At 40.0% G+C, this 23,209-nt stretch overlaps 1 protein-coding gene across 3 annotated transcripts in view; it reads right to left on the bottom strand.

Moving 5' to 3' along the window:
- hivep3a (HIVEP zinc finger 3a) overlaps positions 1–23,209 on the bottom strand; it is a 44,235-nt gene that overhangs the window by 6,390 nt on the left and 14,636 nt on the right. For 2 of the 3 annotated variants that reach the window (XM_053490347.1, XM_053490349.1), the window contains exons 2-4: positions 11,508–11,580; positions 4,757–8,740; positions 3,227–3,375 (exon numbers count right to left, since the gene is read on the bottom strand). In XM_053490347.1, coding sequence (XP_053346322.1) covers positions 3,227–3,375; positions 4,757–8,392 — 3,785 coding nt within the window. In that variant the 5' untranslated portion in view covers positions 8,393–8,740; positions 11,508–11,580. Of the gene's footprint in view, positions 1–3,226; positions 3,376–4,756; positions 8,741–11,507; positions 11,581–16,642; positions 16,707–23,209 lie in introns of those variants that run through there. The other variant, XM_053490348.1, reaches the window with a different exon arrangement.

The raw sequence follows: 23,209 nt of genomic DNA, 5'->3' as shown, positions 1-23,209 counted from the left end.
CAGGACTGTTTCCCAAAGTCTACATAGTGCATGCATGCCAACACAAACAACTAAGAGGGAGGGAAACCCTGCCTCAAACCAGCTGCTCTGAAAATATTACCAATTGCTGGACAAGACCTCTACACCACCTTTCTCATTAATAACAATGATAACAGTGTGCAAACTAAAAAGCTTTTAGCTTTATGTCATTCTGCTATTTACTTAGTGGTTTAAGGCCCTGAAAAGTACATCAATGTTTACCATGTAGTAAAGCTGAAAAGACTAGGCAAAGTCACTGGTGTACAAATGAGCTACAGTTTCAGTTTCAATATTCCAAAGGGGCCAAAACATTAACGAAGGAGGAATAGGGGGAAAACTGGGGGGGAAGGCCCTGGAAAAATTAAGTCCCATATGACCCAAGGCTTAGGCTGAACCTGGGGCTAATGCAATTCCACTGTCTGTACCTGTATCGGTTTTAGTATCTGACTTTGGTTTGTTAATTTAACATTAACAAACCAAAAAAAAACTAAGTACTATAAATCCATTCATTCATCCCTTATCCTATGTAGGGATGTCGGTACCTGGAGCGTATCCAAGAGAAATCAGGGCAGAAAGGCCTAATACTCCCTGGATGTTGTGCCAACCCATGGCATGGCACAAGGGCATACACTCATACACCCGATCAAACACAGTGCCAATGCCTTTAGACTCTGGGGGGAAACTACAGATGTTGATACCCACCAAGCACGGGGAGAACATGCAAATCTCCAGGCACATGGATAGGAAGTGTGATTCTAACCCCCAACCCTGGAGGTGCGAGGAGACTCCGCAAATCATTAGGCTACCCTGTTGGCAACTGAAATAAGGTTTATCAGATATATTTAGTTCAGGCAAGGACAAGCAATAAGGTTATTAATTAAGAAAGATTAATAGAAATAAATGAATTAAATGATAGATTTTAATTAAGATTACATCATTCTGCTCTACAGTAAGTTGAAGTCATTCTGTACTTAATTAGCCGTACAGTATTGGGAACCTGCAAGACTTAAAATCACTTTTGTTGTATACTAGTACACGCATTAGCCTAAGGGCATGCCTTGATAGGGGATTCTTAATCATGAAGTATATTCCACACTCACTCACTCACTCACCCCAGGGTCATGGGGTTCCTGCAGCCTATCCCAGGAGACTTAGGGCATGAGGTTGGGTACACCCTGGACGGGCTGCCAATCCATCGCAGAGTACACATATACAGTACACACTCACATGCTGATTCATACTGTATATTATAGGCAATTTGGGAACTCCAGTTAAGCTAATCTGCATGTCTTTGGAGTGTGGGAGGAAACCGGAGTACGAGGAGGGAACCCAACAAGCATTGGGAGAACATGCAAACCCAAGGCGGGAATCGAACCCGGACCCTGGAGGTCATGAAGAGTATTGATGAAAAATAACAGACTTAATTAGTGGTTCTTATGTAATTTCTTTTCGTCATTCATTATTTTAATACTGGCTACAAATACCATTTAGCACTAACTACCTACCTAACTACTATCCTAAAAAAAAAAAAAACATAAAATAAAAAATAAAACCTCTTCAAACAGTTACAGGGTTTATTAGATTGTACAGTAGGAAGCTTAGAGACGTGCACTAAAAACATTCTATCAGAATTTACTTCAGAAATAGGACACAGTGCTGCTGCTAGTCCAAATGAAGTTCATTAAGCAGCGCACATTACAATGCCGCTACCATTTTTTTTTTCAAGAAGATTATCATTAAGCGAGGAAAGAGAATGAAAAACAAAAAACAAAAGCAAATGCAATCTTCTCATCCTGTGGCAGCTTTGTGCTAGAACCATGGTCTGATTTCAGAGCTGAGGAACGGACTGTTTAAGCCAGACTACTGGACCAAACCACCAGCAAAATCTACAGTCCACCTCCCACACATATCTTTTTTTAACACACATTCTCTGTTCATTCGGAATAATGCATTTCTATTTGATTACTTTCCTACGAGGCACTCGGTTATGTGTGTCCCGGGAGAAAGAAGTACCGAACCTTCATTATCTTATTCTGCGCATCTAATATCATTTGCTGAAGTCTAAAGCAGCACAACGGCCCATGCCAGAAGACCTCCTCGTCGCACTGAGCGAAATATATATTAGGCCGTTAAAAATGTTTTTATGACCTCGAGAAAACAACGAGCAGACTGCTGCTTGTCTGATTGATGAGTCAACCTCGCAGCGTCTGCATTAATTGTGAGATCAAGTCACTGTGGAGAATATTTCGTGCAAGCGCTCACTGTGAGGGAAAGGAAAGACACAGATGGCTGCTTTCATACACAGACATGACAATTTGTCTGTGAAACTCGTGAACCTCAAGGGCGCTGTCACGAACACCTACATCGTGGGACAGCTTTCGAGCAGCAAAATGGGGAGCGGCATAAATGACCGTTTGCATATCCTGTGAATAAAGGCGATAGCAGGAGTGATCAGTAGATTCACTAGTACTCATCAATGTCTTCCATCTATATTGTTATTTCTACATAACTACGTAACTAGCATGTTATCAAAAAATACAGCTGTGCCCATCTCTCTCTCTTTCTCTCTCTCCCCTTTTCCAGAGCTGAATGACCAAATTCATTTATGCAATTTGGCATCAGCCAGGCTCTGCGGGGTTTGCAGGAGAGAGGAAGCAAACGCCAGGCTAGGTAGTTTCCTGGCTCAAACCACGTAACAGAAGGTCTGTGTTGGCTCTGACAGCTAAACAATCTCCTGCAGCAGAAGGGGCAAGAAAAGTGCATGGAAATTCTGGCGACACATGTACGAACATGACCAAGGAACACCGTGCAGGCACTATAAAAGATGGAAGAACACACTAAAAAAAGACATAAAAGTACTGTACTATAAATAGATGGTATACTACTTAAGGAATGTTAGACCAAAACACTTGATCTTAGCTATTCAAAGGATTTAATTCCAACGCCTCCACACGATATTCAATCTTAGTGATATCAGAAAAAAAATCTGAATCACTAAATTAAAAAATAACGGTTTAAAAACCTAGCAAAACTTGATGGGACCTCGACCACCATGAAGACTGGTCCTTTCAGAGGTTAGTCCTTGATGTGACCTTGATCCTCTTTGGTCTAGTTCCAAACTCTAATTAGTGTATCTGCTTGTTTCTATGATAATTCAATAAAATTATCGTTAAACGGTAAAATTATTAAAAATACAAGTGTAACTTACCCTCCTTCGCAGATTTGTACCCGGAGGATCTCATTGTATTTGGAGGTAGACTGTGCTTCCTCTTCTCCCTCTTCCTTTGGTGTCTTCTCGGACTTTCTCAGCTCAGCTTTCTGGATCTCTGTGGGGTCTTTGGGCTGTATGGCAAGTACCTATACTCGAGAGAGACACGGGCAAGTTCACCAACCCTGTTCCGGGTGCCCAGGGAGACAGAGATGAGGGAATTCACTTTCAACATTTTGCAGAAAGTATTATAAGTGATTTTGACTCTACAGAGTCAGGTGAGTCACTTCTAAAAACAGACTAAACTCTACCTTTCCTTGTCCTTGGCGCTTACACACAACCAGCCATAACATCAAAAACATTAACATTAAAACCACCTAGATTTTAGGTTCCCCTACTGCCACAGGGGTGGCTCTGGGGCATTGCTCCATGGGACCTCTGGTTGTGTGCTGTGGTGTCTGGAGCAAAGATGTTACGGGCGGACCCTTTGGGTACTGTAGGATGCAAGATGGGGCCTCCATAGATCGGGCTTGTTTGTCCCACTCATCACATCGCTTAATCACATTGGGGTCAGGGGAATTTTAAGGCCAGATCAACAACCTTTGGCTCTTTGGCTGCTAATCCCTGTGCGTGGAAAGTGTTCTGATATCTTTTTTTTTATTGTGGTCAGCATTGATTTCTTTTGCATGAGCTTTTCTTTGGAATTGGGCCTTTGGTCCGAGTAGGCATGGAAAGATCTTGGGTGTCCATGATCCTGTCGCCAGTTTACTGGTCTATAATTTATAATCAATTTTATTCAATTTATTTGGTGGTAGATTAATGTTATGGCTGATCAGTGGATATACATACTGTATAGTGTGTGTGTGTGTGTGTGTGTGTGTGTGTATATATATATATATATATATATATATATATATATATATATATATATATATATATATACTGTACGTATTGTTTTCAGGTGGAAGTTACATACTAAAGGTACAAAAGATTTACCCCTGAGGGTACAACTTTGTAAACATGGAAAGTCTGTTAGACAGGAAAGACCTATACGATGTTTTTAAACAAGCCATCAAGGTCATATCATAGAAAATATGGCCACACGTTTGCGGACACTTGACTATTGCACCCATATGTAGACTTAAGTCTTTCCCCAACACCCCTTAAATTTTCCTTTGAGTCCTGACCTCAACCCCACTGAATGCCTTTGGGATGAATTGGAATGCTGGCTATGCCCCAGGGTTCTTCATCCAACATCAGCACCTGACATCTAATGATCTTGTGGTTGACTAAACACAACTCTCTACAGTCATGTTTCAAAATCTAAAGAAAAGCTTTCCCAGGAGAGTGAAGGTTATTATAACAGCAAACAGGGAACTAACTCTGGACTGGGAAGTTCAACAAGCACATATGGCTATTAAAGTTATGTGTCCACAAACCTTTGGTCATAAAATGCATATGAAAAAATACTTTTTATAATTTACCCATAATTCTCATAAATATTTTCCATCCAGAAATTTGTACATTTACCTCAGCCTCCTTGCAATCCCTTGTGTCAGGTGCTGCAGGTTTTGCTGCTGTGGAGGGAGACATCGCTGCTGTAGTGTAGGTAAAAGAAGTATCTCTTTGCTTGCAGTACACTAGAGAGAGTACATCTTTGCTTGTTAGCCCTGGAGGGTTTGGATTCCGATTACTAATGGACCAAGTAGAATAGACTGAGTTCTGGTTGTCATCCTGAGCAGATGGATTGGGTTTGACATAGTTTAAATAGCACCAGCTAATTGCGAGATTTGTGTCAAGAGATGTGTACGACGGCTCTTCTTTTTTGATGGGAATCACAATACTATTAGTACACAGCTGGAGTTCATCTTTCTTGCTGGAAATTAAACTACTTATATTGCTCTTTGAAAGGTCGGTGTCCTCTTCCTCTTCCTTCACACGTTTCTGTTGTTGGCTATCAGGAGTGAGCTCCACGCTGCTTGTTGGCGACAGTACTCGTTTATTTCCTCCTGCATTGGAGGATTTGGACCCCTCGGCTACTGGGGGTTGATCTTTAAAATCAAACCTAGAAACTGTAGATTCAAATTTTGAACCAGAGCAGCCAGGATCCTGAGATGTTGCAACAATTGACTGTGACAGCGTAGTGTAAACAGATTTGGCATGGAATGTTAGGTCTGAACAAAGTCGAACAGGCACTCTCTGCATTCCAGGAGGCCTCAAAAGCTCTTGGCATGGAGTAATATCAAGTAGGGAATGGTAGTGATGATAAGCAGCAGTTGACTGTCCAACATCTTCCTTTATGGGGATTTCAAGCTTTAGACCGGAAGAGACTGAATAGTAATGAGCTCTTGCAGCACCTGACAGGCAGTGCAGATTTTCCATAACTGTATGATCATCTGTATGAGTCACTGCAGTTAAAGAAGTAACAGTTTTATGAGAGAATGAGGGGCATACTGTATTGCTTAAAGACACATTACAGACTGAAGAAGGTACAAAAGAATGAGACGTGTCCGGACTTTGCCTAGGAGAAATGCTTGCACTTGGAGATGGGGGATTAACACTAAGAACTGGCCTTGGTGGTGGACCCTCTTCATCTGGCTCTCTTACAACAGAATGCTTCATTAGGAGGCATTTGCGCCTTTCCCTCCAACCTGCAGGTGTTCGATCAGGGGATAGACAGCTGTAATCAAAGGATTTACTTCTGCTCTCAACAATGGGGTTAGTCTGCTGAGGTATATGTGGTGCTTGCTCAGATGCAGACCGTTGCATTTCTCTATGAGGGTGGTGAGTACTCGAGACTGTTAATGTATGAGGAGCTCTTGATCTTCTAGATATTGTTTCAACATCACATTTGACAGATTCCTCAGGTGATGTGGAATGACTAAATCGGTGAGTATCTTGACTTGGACTGTGAGGAACAGATAGTGATTCAAAACTTGAGTCTCCAGAGGACTGGGTTGCCTCTGCAAGACGCAATCTTTTCTTTTTTGGGGGCAACTTTTCAATGGGAAGCTGGGCCAGTGATGGACTTCTCTGGGGCCACTGGAAGTTTTCAACCTTTTTTGGCTCTTTAGTTTCAGACCCATCTGGATGGAGTGGCACTGTTGCATTGGTATTTGTTTCTTCTGTTACTCGAATTTCTGGTATTTGAACATTGTGTTGGCGAACAAGCTTACGGAAATTTGGCTTTATTGTCTGTTCCTTTAAGTAAGTGTGAGGCAATGGTTCTTGTTTGTTAAATAAACTAGTATGTTGTATCACCGATACTCCTTTCAGAGTGTTCTCTTTCTCATGAGTTTGCATTGACCAAACAGATTCTATGATAGGCTCTACAGACATTGCAATATACCCTTGTGATGTAGCAAAAGTAGAGGACAAGGCAGCTGATGGTAAGGCAGGATCATCAAGTTCTAGACTCTCCTCCTTTCTCCTTTTGCGCAACGCTAGACCACCAATTCGAGTTTTCTGAATTGTCCCATGCTCTTCAGATGGACATGTTGGAATTTCAAGTTGGTGAGACAGCTGGGCAGGGCAGTTATGGTTCTTGTGTGTTTTATATGTTTCCCAGTTGTTGCAAGCAAGTCCACATGCTTCACACTCAAATGGTTCTGCTTTTTTTTCCTTGCAGTCAGACACCATGGAAACTGAGGGATGAAATGGTGAGCTGGAACAGGGCTGTTCCTCAATAGTAATTTCAGCACCAATAGGTAATTCAATTGCAGGTTGGCGCCTTAGCATACCATGCCTCCTGTTCTGAGCTGGTTGTTCATCAAATGATTGGCTTTGACGAAAGTTTTGTGGGGCGGCAGTGACTTCTGTGTTTGCATCTGATGGTAATGAGTGACTTCTTAAAAGGGGACCAGATGACAGAGATGGTTGGCTGACACTGATGGAGTGGTGTTGAAATTTCTCACAAGGGACACCTAGAGTGATAGACCCACTGCTTTTTGAACTAATGTCTATCTCTTTAGCTCTACAAAGAATTGTATCTTTTGAAAGAGACGACTCAATGCTGCTTCTCCTGGAAAGTGAAAACCTTCTGGGTTTGACGCTATCAATCTTGCTTGTGTCTACGACTGCTTCATTAATGGTGATGAGTTTGGTGATGTGATCGATTACTTGCTTTTTAGGCACTGAGAATGGGATGCTCCTCCCCTCAAGTTCTGCAGAGTGTTCATCTTGTTGACGAGCTGTTCTCTGCAAATGGCCAAGACGACCAAATTTTCCAAGAATAACTTCTGCATAAGTTTTGGCACTTGTGTTTGGCAGGTTGTCTTGAGAGACATCGGTGCTTTCAGAACGAGAGAAATAGCCTGATTCTGTGCTGCCTTTGCTGCCGATCCCAAATGATGAGGAGGTCTCATCAGATGAGCCGATAGGAGCTCGTCTTCCTTTGCTAAGCCTCATAGCTAGTCTCTTTTTGACAGCATGAGAATATTCTAATCCCTGTGGTTGGCCTTCATTGGATACCTCTGCGCAAGAATCTCTTTGAGAAGATGCCATTTCTTGATTTTTAAGCGTAAGAGATGACTGACCAGTGTCTTCATCTGATTCTGTAACTGGATCATCATGACAACTCAGGCCAGACACCTGTCTACCTGAGGCCATGCCAGCTTTTACCTTATGTGTGTGTGATTTACGGTGCTTGTAAAGATTACTTTTAGTCTTAAAGGAAAAACCACATGGTGCACAAGGGTAGGGCCTTTCTCCTGTGTGGGATCGTATGTGTTTCTGTAGTACGCTGGGCTTGGCACATGCACGACCACAATAGGTGCATACATACTTTCCTGGCTTTTGAGGTTTACGCTCACGTTTTTGTTTTTGTGTGCTCTCCTGCATCTCCATGGAAGGTTGCTTTGACACTGATGAAGCTGAAGTCTCAGGGCATTTATCAGAAACGTCCATATCTTCAGAGCTTCTAGAAGCCCATTCTGTCTTCCCCCCTTCAAGAGTATCTGCTTCCTGTACATTTCTTTTCTGAAGCCGGAGACGCTTTCTCTCATGACGTCTTTTTGTTTGTTTCGGATGGGATGGTCCATGCTGCTGCTGGGAGCCAGTTGCGGTTGGTTCCGGGTTGTCAAGACAAGACTCATATTGAGTTTCATGAAGGTGTTCTTGACCTCCTGACTGCTCCCCAGTGCTCAGCTGCTTATTTGAGACCTCCATAAAATGTGGAAAAAGCCTCTGGTAGAATGTCACACCCGAAGACTACCTCACAAACCGTTGATCAAATGTACTCATTATGGACATAACATTGCCAAAGGAGTAGTTAGTTTTCTGGGACCTCTAAGCACTAGGTATAAAAAATTAAGTGGTCCTGGAATTTAAACTTTAATTCAGGATGAAATTCATGCTGTGGCACACAACTTGGTTTTCAATCATGCTTGTGAAAGCTGATAGTTTTTTTTTTTAACTTCGAAGGTGGAATATCAACATATCTCCTTTACAGATGTTTTTCTTGACACTCGTGTAATAAAAGCTTTTCTTCATGCAAATGGTGTCACTTTAGAAGTTCTGAAATAAAAATAAAAATAGAAAAAAAATAAGATGCTCTATGAGCACAAGAAATGCTAATAAATAAATTTACAAATGCATACACACAGAGTTTCGCTTATATGGGTGCGCCAACCTCGTAGTTAAACTGTAGGTTTTCAGGGACCCGTTTATAGGGACATTTTGTAGGTCAAACGTTGACTGATTCTAAGCCTTCTTTTGTGATTTGTAACTATTTTTCAATGCATCATTTGTGTCATCCTCTCTCATCCTTCTCATCAGGATGGTGGAGTACAGTATCGAGCAGCACATTTTTTATAGTGCTCACCTATTGGGTCACCAATAGGAAAAAATATGGTGTTTCTGGTGTCCCCTTAAAGAGTATTATTCAGAGGATGGTACGGAAACATGGAGCACGCCGTCGAAATTTCTCTGCCAAAAAAAATAGAGATCACTTCCAGCATCATAGATAATGCAATCAATTACACATATGTCAACGTGTGTATCATGTTTTTTTGTTTTTTTCAAATTGCCTTGTGAGAGTGAGAGTTATTACAGAATGTTCAGGGCCTCTTTCGAGTGAATCACCGATATTTTCAGCAGTGCTGCAGCATTTGATGCACTCCCATCATCCATTCAAGTGGCCACCACTCTAATAGTAACTGGTCAGCAAACGTCCTTTGGTGGTCTTTAATCAGTGATGGAATCACAAAATTCAGTAAATGCATACCCATTGACTTTTCTAAGAAAATCTAAATGACACATTTCGGCATCCTGAAATTTTTTTATTGTTGTAATTTCCTCAAAACTCTGCTGGCATCTTAACTGTTTATAACTATAGGTTTATACTTGTAAACCATTCATCCCATTAAAAGCAGATTTCTTAATGTAATTTTACAGATGTTCCTAAAGAAGAAGATCAGACATTAGACAAATTAATGTTTTCTTACTATTGACATTTTAATATACATGGAATCCAAGCATTCTCCCTCACTAACCAGCTGGCACTAGTGCCCACGCTTTGCTGCAGGGGTGGAAAGGTGTGGAACCATATGGGATCCCGCTGGTAATGCAAATCTTTGCCAGTAGTGCATTCCAGACTTGTTATGCTGTGAGTGTAAGAAAATCTAATGCTGAAAAATGTATCTGTATTCACAGCTTTTGTTTGCTAGCAGGCTTTTTTCACTCAGTTGCATATGATTTATTTGTTATTACTGTTATTTAAAAAAAGACAAAAGGTATGAAAATTTGATCATGTAAATACTGTACACTATATGGACAAAAGTAAGTGACAGCCTGACCATGACCCCTCCATATGGCACAAAGTTCAAGGAATGTTTAGAATGTCTTTGTATGCTGTTGCATTACAATTCCCCTTCGCTGGGAGACCCAGTTATGTTCAGATGAAAGCAGCACAAAGTGAGGTCCATGAACACTTAGTTGGCCCAGGTTGGTTTGGAAGCGCACGTAGACTACACCCCACTGAACACTTTTGTGATGAGTTTTTCCGCCAACTGCACCCCAGGCTTCCTCACCCAACATCAGTGCCAAAATCACAAATGGTAGTATTTGGGTAGTCCTAAAGAGATTACTGTCCCTCATGACATTGTTGGTATATTCTATCCAGATGATTCAGCGGTAAAATATAAAGATTTTCACAAATTAATCAAATTATCGACTTCTTGCACCTGGCATCATGAAGTCTGTCCAGCATGGTTCCACCCATTTCTGGACAGCAAAAGGGATGTAACTTACAGATGCCAGTGCCAAGACCCCCATTCAAAACCAGCAAGAAAAAACATCTGATAATGTTAGGTCATCTTAATCAACACTTTATCTCCAGAGTAATTTCTTCTGAGTCGTTCCGAATTGCCTCTGAACCATCTGAGTTGTCTCGAACCAAGGAACTGTACAACCTACTAGATTTTCATTTGATGCTGTTTGAGATTCAAACCCAGAACAGTTAGTTGGTGATTAATTAGAAAGCTTGAAATGTCAGTATTAGTTAACGTTATCTCACACCATCACAATCTTATAAAGTGTAAAGTGCAGCATATTCCTTAGCACCGCTTTCTTTGCAACATTAGCAAGTGCAGGAGGAATTCCATATTTGTTAACCATCTGAGTTCCTTTATGATAATGTTTTCACACTATAACAAACATCTGCAAATTCATATCTTAATTAGGTTCTGCTTCCATTTTCACATACTTGTTTCTCTATTAAATAAGTTGCGAGGTTCAACACAAAAGAACAGAACTATCTCAGAATAGAAGCTATTGATTCCTACGTTACTCTTTTATCTGCGCAACAAAGCGTCAGGTAATCTGGTAAACAATCATCAGGTAATCTCTCTGTTATTTTTATTTTTTATTTATTTAATTCAATTTTTGGGGGTTCCGAAATACACCTCAAACATAATTATCATCAACAACAGACATTAGCCTAATAACGGTGCTTCAGCCGCCCACTGTTGAGACTGACTTCATGGTAGTCACGTGACTGCAAAAGGTCTGTAGCCTGCATTTGTTATAAAATCATTCAAGTTCAGTAAATTTACATGGAAAGAAAAACAGTACCAGCATATAATGATATAGATTTAGAAAAAAAAAAAATCAATAATACATAATACATGACAATAATACATAATACAGAGCTCTTAGCTGTTGACTATCAACATATGTTCATTTCATAAAATGAGAATCATTTGAAGTGTTTACATGATGTTTTTAAAGCAATCAATTACAAATTAGGGAATATACAGTACATCACTATAATCTAGAGACTTACCAGAATAAAATAAACTGGGTGGCAACAGATGTCTGTCTGAGCTTTTTCAGGGAGTTTGTCCTTCATTTCCAGCCTAGCAATTAATAATAAAAAAAACAAACCAAAAAAAATCTCATCAGAATTCACATTAAACATCTGGGCGAATTTAGTTAGCAACACACTTGGAGAGCTAATCCTAGCTAAATAAGAAGGCCGATTCACAGGAGTTCCTCGTTGCCTTAGGTAGATTTAAATCCCTTGCTGGATGTTTTATCTTATACCACAAGGTGGCGCCACTGAGGCTTAGTGGTTAGCACTGTGGGCTTGCACCTCCGCAATCTGGGTTCGATTCCTGCCTTGGGGTCTGTATGCATGAAGTTTACATGTTCTCCCCGTGCTTTGTGGGTTTCCTTGGGGTACTCCGGTTTCCTCCCACAGCCCAAAGACATGCAGAATAGGTTAGGTGGCATTCCCAAATTGCCTGTAGTGTGTGATTAAGTATGAATATTGACCATAGATTCTACCACGGTCATAAAAATGAGAACGGTCACCATTGACCTCCACAGTCCCTAGTTGGGCTACAAAGGTTCCTAGATGGATGGATACCACAAGGCAGTCGAAAATCTGGAACCTGGTTAACAAGAAGGCCACACGGCCCAGGCACTACTTCCCGCTGTAACATGAACACCAGCATTATATTAATTTATGTGTTCTGATATGTTATTATTTCTATAGTTTTATACACAGGGACTTCTTCAGTGGATGCTCTACATTATTTATAAAAATGGATTTGTTTATAAAAACATTTAAAAAGCGGCTGGTGTGAGAACAACTGCTTATAATATCTATAACTTCTGTGAACACAGTGACTATCTTGATTTGTGACTGTTTCACAACATTAAATCTGACTATAAAGCATTATGCACGACTTGTCAATCATTGAATATATAATAAATTAAACATCGTCATCATCATTGCAAATCACTGTAGTCATTTAATTTAAGAATAAAACACTTCAAACCATGATGTACAGTAACACACCACTGTGGCATGGATTTCTGCACAAACTGCGTATTATTCCTTACTAATCTTGTGTAATGTGATCTCGAGCTTATGTGGCGGAATTGACTAAGATGTGGGTTATGTGGTTTGTTTGCATTTAACCAGGTTTGATTTCTGTAGGACTATTGTACAGTATGTTGCAGTTAAATGACAATAAAAATTATAAAACAAAATAAATTAATTAATTAAAAATTAGGGATTTTACATGCTTACATCAGCTACCTAATTTAACTTCGACTGTCCTAACTTGAAGATAATCTACAATACAATCTCATTATAATCAGTCTATTGTTTTTCCAATAGGGAGAACTGGTAGCACTGAAATGCATAAATTGCACTTTCACTTTGCTTTGTTGCTTGCCATGAGTGTGATGAAATCATGACAAACGTGATCAAAATGTTCCGTCTTCTCATTCCTGTCCCCTATTAATATTTAACTCCCGCTGTCATGTAATTGTTTACATTGCCAGTGAGACACCACTGAATTGCTCTCAAAACTATTGGGTTGCAAATTACTCTCAAAACACGTGCAGAACAAAAGCATCCTCGTGTGGGGAGCATGCAAGGACATTTCCCGTTGCACATTTTGGGAGTCACCTCAAACTATTCCAGAACAGCGTTTGTACTGTAGTGTGGCAGAGCGGATAATGCTGCTGAAAAAAGGCCAGAAGGAATACCATTGCTGTAAAGGGATGTACAGTATGTGTCTGAGGGGTTATGGTCAGGTAGGGAGAACATGCCAAAGTAATAACTACCTGAATGTCAAGACCCAAAAGGCATCACACTTCCTCTTCCTGCTTGCCTTCTTCCCATAATCTAGCTACCATCTCTTCCATAGATAAGCGTGAACAGATAAACACACACCTGGGCCATCCACAGTACATGATGTAAAAGAAAATGAGCTTCATCAGACCAGGTCACCCTCCATGGTCGAGTTTTGATGCCCACTTTAACACTGTAAATGTTTTCAATGATGAAATGGGATCAGTATGGACTGCTTTAAAGATTTTTTCAGGATTTCGTGCTCCAGTAGCTTTTTTTTGTGGGATCCGACCAGATGGGCCAGCCTTATAACCCCGTCACCTGTTGTCCTACCTTGGAACACTTTTTTATCAGGGACTAACCAATGAGAACAGGGACGATCCCAAAGACCTACTGTTTTGGAGATGTCCTGACCCAGTGGTCTTGGTATAACAATTTGAAAGTTTTAGTTTTTCAGATCTTTAAGCCAATTTTTCCTACATTAACATTAAGAACCTACTGTACTAATAGGCCTACTGTATATCTCACTTCCTGAGAGCTGCCATTGTAATGTTATTCACTTCACCTGTCAGTGGCTGACCAATAGGAATGGGAATCACCAATCACAACCTGATACGATATTATCATGATCAGTGCCGATTTGATTAAAATTGCTCACGATTTTATTTATATCCCAATTCGATATTGCATTTCTTCCCCTCGATTTTAACAGCTTTAAACCTTTAGAAAAAGTTTAATGAGTAAATAAATCCCGTTCCTTAAGAAAACATTCGTTTTCTCACTTTTAAAAAAACAAGTGCAGTATTTAACCCGTACAAATTAACTTTAAATACAAGGGTTCACCATTGAATTAAGTTAATCAAAAAATAGATTTTAACCAAGCAGCATGTATCTCAAAAGATAAAGTTCATTCACCCAAATTGATATTTCTCAAACAAATAAACTCCTAAATAATTCACCCGTATCACACGGGATAAACATGTGTAAATAGTTCAGAGTGCACCACATGTAGAATTATAGCTGTAGGTTTTGTGACTTGTGCAGGCGTGTGTACTGCGTGGGTTTGAGACTAATTTGCTCATAGAGTGTGGGGAAAAGGTCCGGTTAGGGGCTTTTAATGCATGAGGTTTTTAATACTGTATCTCCATCGCATTGTGTTTCTGTTGCGTTACTTGGAAGCTTCTGCGCTCTGTACAGAATCGTTTATATATCTGAGGCTGATTGCTAATCAAAGTAAAAACCAACCAAATTTTGGTCACTGGCTAATTAACCGGTTCAACTCTACTGTATTATAAATGTAACTTTTTTAATTGACTTTTTTCTTTGATTTTGGAGTCAGTGTGGCGATATGTGAATCACCACACAAAAGAATCTCAATTTATAACCGAGTCGATTTCCCCCATCTCTACTGAACAGTGTTGGACGAAAATGACCTTCTCATAATACTAGCTGAAAAAAGCAGACGTACATTTAAATGATATGACATAATAATATGCCATAATTAATATGGCATATTTGTATAGCCATATCTTCTATATTTTGTACAGCTTCTGTACATATTTTGTAAAGTTTTTAAAATATTTTGTATATTTTATATTTCGTTCCCATCCTCTATATTTCCTACAGTTAAAGTTTACTATATTTTATTCTTATTTTATTTTATTATTTATTTCTTATTATTAATCTTGTTTTTAAGGTCACAGGGGGTCATATGAGCGTTTCACTGCATTTCTTACTGTGTTAACTGTGTACTGTATGTGACAAATAAAATTGTAATTCGATTTGATTTGTAAAAAAAAAAAAAAAAGTTTGTTGGTAGCCCAAAAAAAGGAGCCGTCATAATTTAATGCATGCATACAATGTCTGTGTGCTATTTGAATTGCTCTGGTAAATGGATATTTAAGGGCTGGTCTGTTTTTTGCGCAGGTGGAAAGTTGGAGGCAAAACAGAAGGCAGGACTGTTCTTCACACATGTTCCTGATTAGGAGGCAGAACGATCACCTGACTCGAAATGTGTTATGAAGCCTCACAGTGGAAACAGATGAAAATCTTCATAGGTAGTCTGCTCGGCACAGGCTTGAGGTCTTCCTGGAATACTTTAGGTGGTGTAAGGACAGGCGGATAGAGATCACGGGTTGACGGTTTGTTCTGGGTAGAAAAGCTGTTTTGGGACGAAATGCTAAGTCTGAATGTAAAAAAAAAAAAAAAGAAAGAAAGAAAACTCACACATTCAATAGTCACTAAGCAAAGGACCTAGCAAGGTCAAGGCTAAAAAAATTGCACAGCAGAAATAAATAGAGCTATATCAATATGGTGAATCAATAATATAAAAAGAGTAGTTAAAAAAGTGATGATGATGATAATAATAATAATAATAATAAAATAAATATGGTCCTTAAATGTTTTTTTTTTTTTTTTGGAAATCTCATCAATCTCTCCCCCTCTCTAGTTCACTAATGGGCACCCAATGGTTGTTCCTATGGCAACGGCCCTAAACCATGCGGCGGCAGATGGAAGCAGAGCTGGAGGGCTAAATTTATCTCACAGCATCCTCACTGACTACACAGAGCGAATGTAGCACCCTCCATCACCACCAGCACCATCGCCACCATCACCACCACCATCACCGCCACCCCTCTTCCACTCCTCTCACCATAACATGATGTACAGTATAGTACAGTACAGTACAAAAAAAAGTGTTGATCCAAAATGACAATGCTGGAGAAAAAATAATAAAGAAGAAAAGAAAAAAATATATATTTCTTATATTGTTTATGTAGTTTTGTGAATACAGTATTGTTGTGTAGTGTTTGGTGTATAAGGCATCCTCTAGCAAATGCAAATGAAAAAGAAGTGTGTGTTACACAATGTGAAAACGCCTCGCTGTTAACAAACAATGCAGCTCCCAGGCTGCGCTGCTTTTACTGATGTCATTCCCGAAGAAACGGAACCAAATCCTGCCTTCTGCATTGCAGACTGCCGTCCTCTCATTCTGTCTGAGGCTGATCGCAAATACAACATTAAACAAGGCATCGACTTGAGAGCTTCAATTCCTCGGGAGACAAAAAAAAAAAAAAAAAAAACCGTGCTGACATTAATCAGTATCTAAACGTGCGCACACACACATACACACACACACATGCGCAGCGGACAAACCTCAAGCCGCCCCAGGACTCATTCAGCAAACGGGAGTGTGAGGAGAGCAGGAAAGAGGGAGAGACTGAGTGAACCAGACAGTCAGTCCATTCATCTTTTCTCTCTCTCTCTCTCTCGCTCGCGCCACATGTGACAACAAAAATCGGCGGCTTCGCATGCACAAGCACAAAACGTACCGTGACTCAGTAGAGCGAGCGGACAGTCACGCGCCGCGCGGGTCAACATAACGTTATCCTTCAGCCTAACAAAGAGTGATGCAGCACCAGCCTCAATGAGCTCATGCACAGAGCCAGGTGAGCTGCAGACGGCTCCGGGTTATCGATAGTTATCAAGATTATTAAAGCAAGTCTTCTTTCCAGCCTCAGTGAGGTTTTGAATGAGCAGGAGAGAGAACAAGAGTAATAGAGAGTAAGAGAGAAAGAGAGAGAGAGAGAGAGAGAGAGAAAGAGAGGGAGGGGGGGTTCAGAGTGAGAGCGAGAGAAAATGTATGAATGAGCCAGTGCGGCTACGAGGCAGAAAGAAGGTGAGGTTTCAGTCTGCGTTCACAGGTGACACCATATCCCGCAGGTTCCCCGCTCGTTATTGATCCACACGACTTAAATCACATTCATGATATCGGATTTCCTACCTCGTTGCATCTCATTAGTGTGCACGACGTATGTGTATGAGTTCAACCGCACAGCAGGTTCATTCACAAAAAAAGCAACCAAAAAAAAAAAGAAAAGAAAGCTGCAGTACTTTTTTCCGTAGTGATGACATATTCGAATGTACAGTAGTTTTCTCTATGCAGCTTTCATCAGAGCTTGGATAGAGAGGCAGGATGGAAAGAATCAGGTCGCAGGTGGAAAAAAAAAAGAAAGAAAGGAAAAAAAAAAAGGAGCTGGTTAGAGTGGCTCTGGAGAACGTCCACATTTCGCTGCCCGGCTTTCCAGACGTGCCATGCTCCAGCTGCGAGGAGCCCGAACACTGTGACATCACTCGGCGTGTTTTTTTCCGTCCGCAACTTTTTGAAGTGCATGTGCATGTGCATGAGATGGGGCGAACCGAACTGGCGGCTTAGTAACGATTGCCTCGGTTTTACTCAGCCTCTTCCTTCCTTCAGATGAATCACTACAACAAAGCGAGTTACCGAATAGGTCCAAATCTATTAGATTAGTGGATAATCCTGAAGACAGACGTTCTAGTCATAGGACCGCATGCAGCTGGAGGCAAGATTTTAGATCGCACTGTAACTTTAGATTTAATTTAATTCAATTCAGTTTCATTTGTATAGCGCTTTCAACAATTTACAATGTCACAAAGCAGCTTTACACAATCAAAAGAATTAAGTTTGTATGAAATGTGATTGTGTATGAATCAAAATTATATGATTGTCCCTGATGAGCAAGCCTAGGACGACGGCGACAGTGGCAAGGAAAAACTCCCTGAGATGGTAATAGGAAGAAACCTTGAGAGGAACCAGACTCAACAGGGAACCCATCCTCATCTGGGTGAAAACAGATAGCAGGGATTGATGTGCATAATATTATGCACATCATAAAAATTTTTATTATAAAAATAAAAAATTTTATTATAAAAATAAAAAATTTTTTCATTCTTCCTCTTCTATTCGCCGCCCATTCTGTACAGGGTTAGAGAGGGCCTTGAGCCTATCCCATTTAGATTTTGGGTATGAGACACCCTGGACAAAGTGCCAATCCATCGTAGGGAACACATAATACACTACAAGCAATTTGGGAACGCCAGTTAGCCTAATCTGCATGTCTATAGACTTTACGAGTGACCCAGAGTACCCGGGAGAACCCACCAAGCACCAAACAAATCACCAAATTAAGGTGCAAAGAAGTAGAACAGGGCTTGATTATATATATATATATATATATATATATATATATATATATATATATATATAAGTTTTCCGTCTCTGCACACCAACCTTGAAGTTTGTCACCCAGAACGCAAGTAGAATGGAAGTAATAGGAAAGCCCTTGTTTCATGTAAAAATGCATTCCAAAGTTCAGCTGAGACTTAAATGAAGCTTCTGCAGTCCCACTGAGCTAAATTAAGTTCCCCAGGGTCTAGTTGTATGATGAATCAGAACCTGTCGTATGATAAATCAGGTAAGTACTAGTCATATGGTGAACCAGAACTAGTCCTAAGATGAACCAGGACTAGCCGTATGGTGAATTAGAATTAGCGGTATGGTGTACCAGGACTAGCCGTATGATAAATCAGAACTAGCAGTATGTTAAAAAAGTACTAGTCATATGGTGAATCAGAATTATCTATATGGTGAACCAGGACTAGCGGTATGGTGAATCAGAACTAGTCGTATGATGAATCAGAACCAGGACTAGCCGAATGGTGAACCAGGACTAGCTGTATGGTAAATTATAACTAGCAGTATGATGAAACAAGACTAGCCGTTTGATGAACGAAGACTAGCCGTATGGTGAATCAGAACTAGCGGTATGGTGAACCAGAACTAGCCGTATGATAAATCATAACTAGTGGTATGGTGGACCAGGACTGGTCATCTGGTGACCCAGGACAAGCTGTATGGTCAACCAGGACTAGCCGTATGATGAATCAGAACTAACTGTATGATGATTTAGAACTAGCGCTATGGTGAACCAGGACTAGCGCTATGGTGAACCAGGACTAGCGCTATGGTGAACCAGGACTTAGCCATAGAATGAATTAGAACTAATGACATTGTGAACCAGGACTAGCGGTATGATGAACTCAGACTAGTGGTATGGTGAACCACGACTAGCCATATGGTGAATCAGAACAAGTGGTACGGTGAACCAGAACTAGCCGTACGGTAAACCAGGACTAGTCGTATGGTGAACTCGGATTAGCCATATGGTGAACGAGGGCTAGCTGTAAGATGAATCAGAACTACTGTAGCTGTATGACGATTTAGAACCAGCGCTATGGTGAATCAGAACTAGCAATATGGTAACCCAGGGCTAGCCGTATGGTCAACCAGGACTAGCCATATGGTGAACCAGAACTAGCTGTATGATGATTTAGAACTAGCGCTATGGTGAATCATAACTAGTCATATGGTGAACCAGGACTAGCGGTATGGTGGACCAGGACTTAGCCTTATAACAAATTAGAACTAATGACATTGTGAACCAGGACTAGCGGTATGATAAACCTAGACTAGCAGTATGGTAAACCACGACTAGCCGTATGGTGAATCAGAACAAGTGGTACTGTGAACCAGAACCAGCCGTATGGTGAACCAGGGCTAGCCGTATGGTAAACCAAAGCTAGTCGTATGGTGAACCAGAACTAGTCATATGGTGAATCAGAACTGATGGTATGGTAAACCAGGACTATCCGTTTGACTATTTCCAGGCAAAGTAAAATTTGTACTAAACACCCCATAAACACCACATTGTCCTCACATCCTGGGTGACAAACCTCATGGTCGGTGTGCAGAGCAGGAAACTTTTGGTAAGGCTTTGGTAATATACTTGGCACCTTAATGTTGATTTACAGTAAGACAGACTTTATTATTATCCTTCTTACGACACAAACTCTGGTGTTGGGTCCCTTGTAATTTCTTGTTACTGTTTCGGTTTATTAGCACTGGATAAACTTCTCCAAACAGATGCTTACAGTTGACTAGTGTTGTTGTGACTGACAGGAAAAACGCAGAAGCATATGGCCAATTGTAAGTAATATTTGAAAACCAGTCTACACCTCTCACTCATTCTCTATACCACTTTTCCTGTACAGGGTCACTGGAGGCCTGCTGCCTTTGAATCCAGGGGACTCAGAAAGAACCTGTCTCTTTCTTATGTTTAACTTAAAAACATCTCAAGTAAGTTTTACTTGAGGAAAAATATGTTCCACAGACTTTTTTGTCAAATAAATAAATAAATAAATACATTTCAAGTGGGTCATTGAGGCTCATCCAGAACATAATACTTAAACGATGTCCTTTCATGCCACTTTCTCACACTATTACATAGGTGCATGGTTCCTCGAATTGGTGTCTAAGTTGTGTTTGGAAGCCTGCTGGTTTTTCTTGGTTTCCAGGAAATACAGGACGAGGCGAATATCAATATCGATACACATCGAGCAAGATGACACTGGCTCCTGTGAGTGTGTGTTCGGATAACAGTTGATGTATGTGTGTGTGTGTATTCGTGAGAGAGAGAGAGAAAGAGAGATGTTTGGTGAAAGAGGGTCTTTCATTTCGCTGTGAGCATCCAGACAGGCCACTGAAGCGGGTAAAAATAACCACCTGCTGTCTAGTGGGGAGCGACGCTACACCCAAATCTATCGGAACTGCACATACTGTATACCTGACCTCAAAAACATAAACACTTGAATCTGAGACACACACACACACACTTAAATCTATACCTGGGGTACACCTAAATCTAACCCTAACCTTGGTAAACAAAATGATGATGATGATGATGATGATGATTATTATTATTATTATTATTTTTAGCTTTTATATTTTAATTATTATAAAAAAGCAGTCCCTAGTGTACCATAGTGTGTATATATATATATATATATATATATATATATATATATATATATACACAGTGGTGTGAAAAACTATTTGCCCCCTTCCTGATTTCTTATTCTTTTGCATGTTTGTCACAATTAAATGTTTCTGCTCATCAAAAACCGTTAACTATTAGTCAAAGATAACATAATTGAACACAAAATGCAGTTTTTAAATGATGGTTTTTATTATTAAGGGAGAAAAAAAATCCAAACCTACATGGCCCTGTGTGAAAAAGTGATTGCCCCCCTTGTTAAAAAATCACTTAACTGTGGTTTATCACACCTGAGTTCAATTTCTGTAGTCACCCCCAGGCCTGATTACTGCCACACCTGTTTCAATCAAGAAATCACTTAAATAGGAGCTACCTGACACAGAGAAGTAGACCAAAAGCACCTCAAAAGCTAGACATCATGCCAAGATCCAAAGAAATTCAGGAACAAATGAGAACAAAAGTAATTGAGATCTATCAGTCTGGTAAAGGTTATAAAGCCATTTCTAAAGCTTTGGGACTCCAGCGAACCACAGTGAGAGCCATTATCCACAAATGGCAAAAACATGGAACAGTGGTGAACCTTCCCAGGAGTGGCCGGCCGACCAAAATTACCCCAAGAGTGCAGAGACAACTCATCCGAGAGGCCACAAAAGACCCCAGGACAACATCTAAAGAACTGCATCTAATGTTGTGGCATGACCTTAAAAAGGCGGTTTATGCTAGAAAACCCTCAAATAAAGCTGAATTACAACAATTCTGCAAAGATGAGTGGGCCAAAATTCCTCCAGAGCGCTGTAAAAGACTCGTTGCAAGTTATCGCAAACGCTTGATTGCAGTTATTGCTGCTAAGGGTGGCCCAACCAGTTATTAGGTTCAGGGGGCAATTACTTTTTCACACAGGGCCATGTAGGTTTGGATTTTTTTTCTCCCTAAATAATAAAAACCATCATTTAAAAACTGCATTTTGTGTTTACTTGTGTTATCTTTGACTAATAGTTCAATGTGTTTGATGAGCAGAAACATTTTGTGTGACAAACATGCAAAAGAATAAGAAATCAGGAAGGGGGCAAATAGTTTTTCTCACCACTGTGTGTATATATATATATATATATATATATATATATATATATATATATATATATATTTTTTTTTTTTTTTTTTTTTAACTGCATTTAAAAATAGAATTTAAGTTTATTCTTCATTCTTAAGGTTTTTAAACAATAATAGACACGACTGAATATAGTATTAGTTATACAGTACAGGCCAAATGTTTGGACACACCTTCTCATCTATCTGTCAATGCGTTTTTTCTTTATTTTCATGACCATTTACATTGGTAGATTCTCACTGAAGGCATCAAAACTATAAATGAACACATGTGGAGTTATGTACTTAACAAAAAAAGGTCACCGGACCCGAACCCAATCGAGATGGTTTGGGGTGAGCTGGACCACAGAGTGAAGGCAAAGGGGCCAACAAGTGCTAAACACCTCTGGGAACTCCTTCAAGACTGTTGCAAAACCATTTCAGGTGACTATCTCTTGAAGCTCATCGAGAGAATGCCAAGAGTGTGCAAAGCAGTAATCAGAGCAAAGGGTGGCTATTGTGACGAAACTAGAATATAAAACATGTTTTCAGTTATTTCACATTTCTTTTGTTACATAACTCCACATGTGTTCATTCATGGTTTTGATGCCTTCAGTGAGAATCTACCAATGTAAATGGTCATGAAAATAAAGAAAACACTGAATGAGTGAAGGTGTATCCAAACAGGCATACATGCATGCATGGGGAGAACCCTGAGGCGGAAATCGGCACGATGCTGCCGGCTTGTTATCGTCATTATTATAATAATAATAATAATAATTAATTAACATTAATTATTGTTTACAAACAAATAAACAAAAACAAAGATTACTTGTCTAGCAGTAGTTCTTTTTACATCTCACATATACATAAAGTATATTCTTACATATACTTTCACCCATCTTGGGAAAAAAAGACACACACACACACACACACACACACACGAGTTGGCATGATTCCCTCTGTAGTCAGGGTTTTCTGGTAAACCTGTTATTAACTGCTCACACAACATTGTCTTAAGATAGTAAACAACACGGTCTGCGTTTGTTGAGTCACAACCGAACATTATGTTTGTTTCTATCCTTGGCCCTGGTGTGTTATTGTGACAGTTCATGTAGG

This window comes from Clarias gariepinus, chromosome 28 (assembly GCF_024256425.1).
Source record: "Clarias gariepinus isolate MV-2021 ecotype Netherlands chromosome 28, CGAR_prim_01v2, whole genome shotgun sequence".
NCBI lineage: Eukaryota > Metazoa > Chordata > Actinopteri > Siluriformes > Clariidae > Clarias > Clarias gariepinus.
This window is presented reverse-complemented; position numbering and strand designations above follow the sequence as displayed.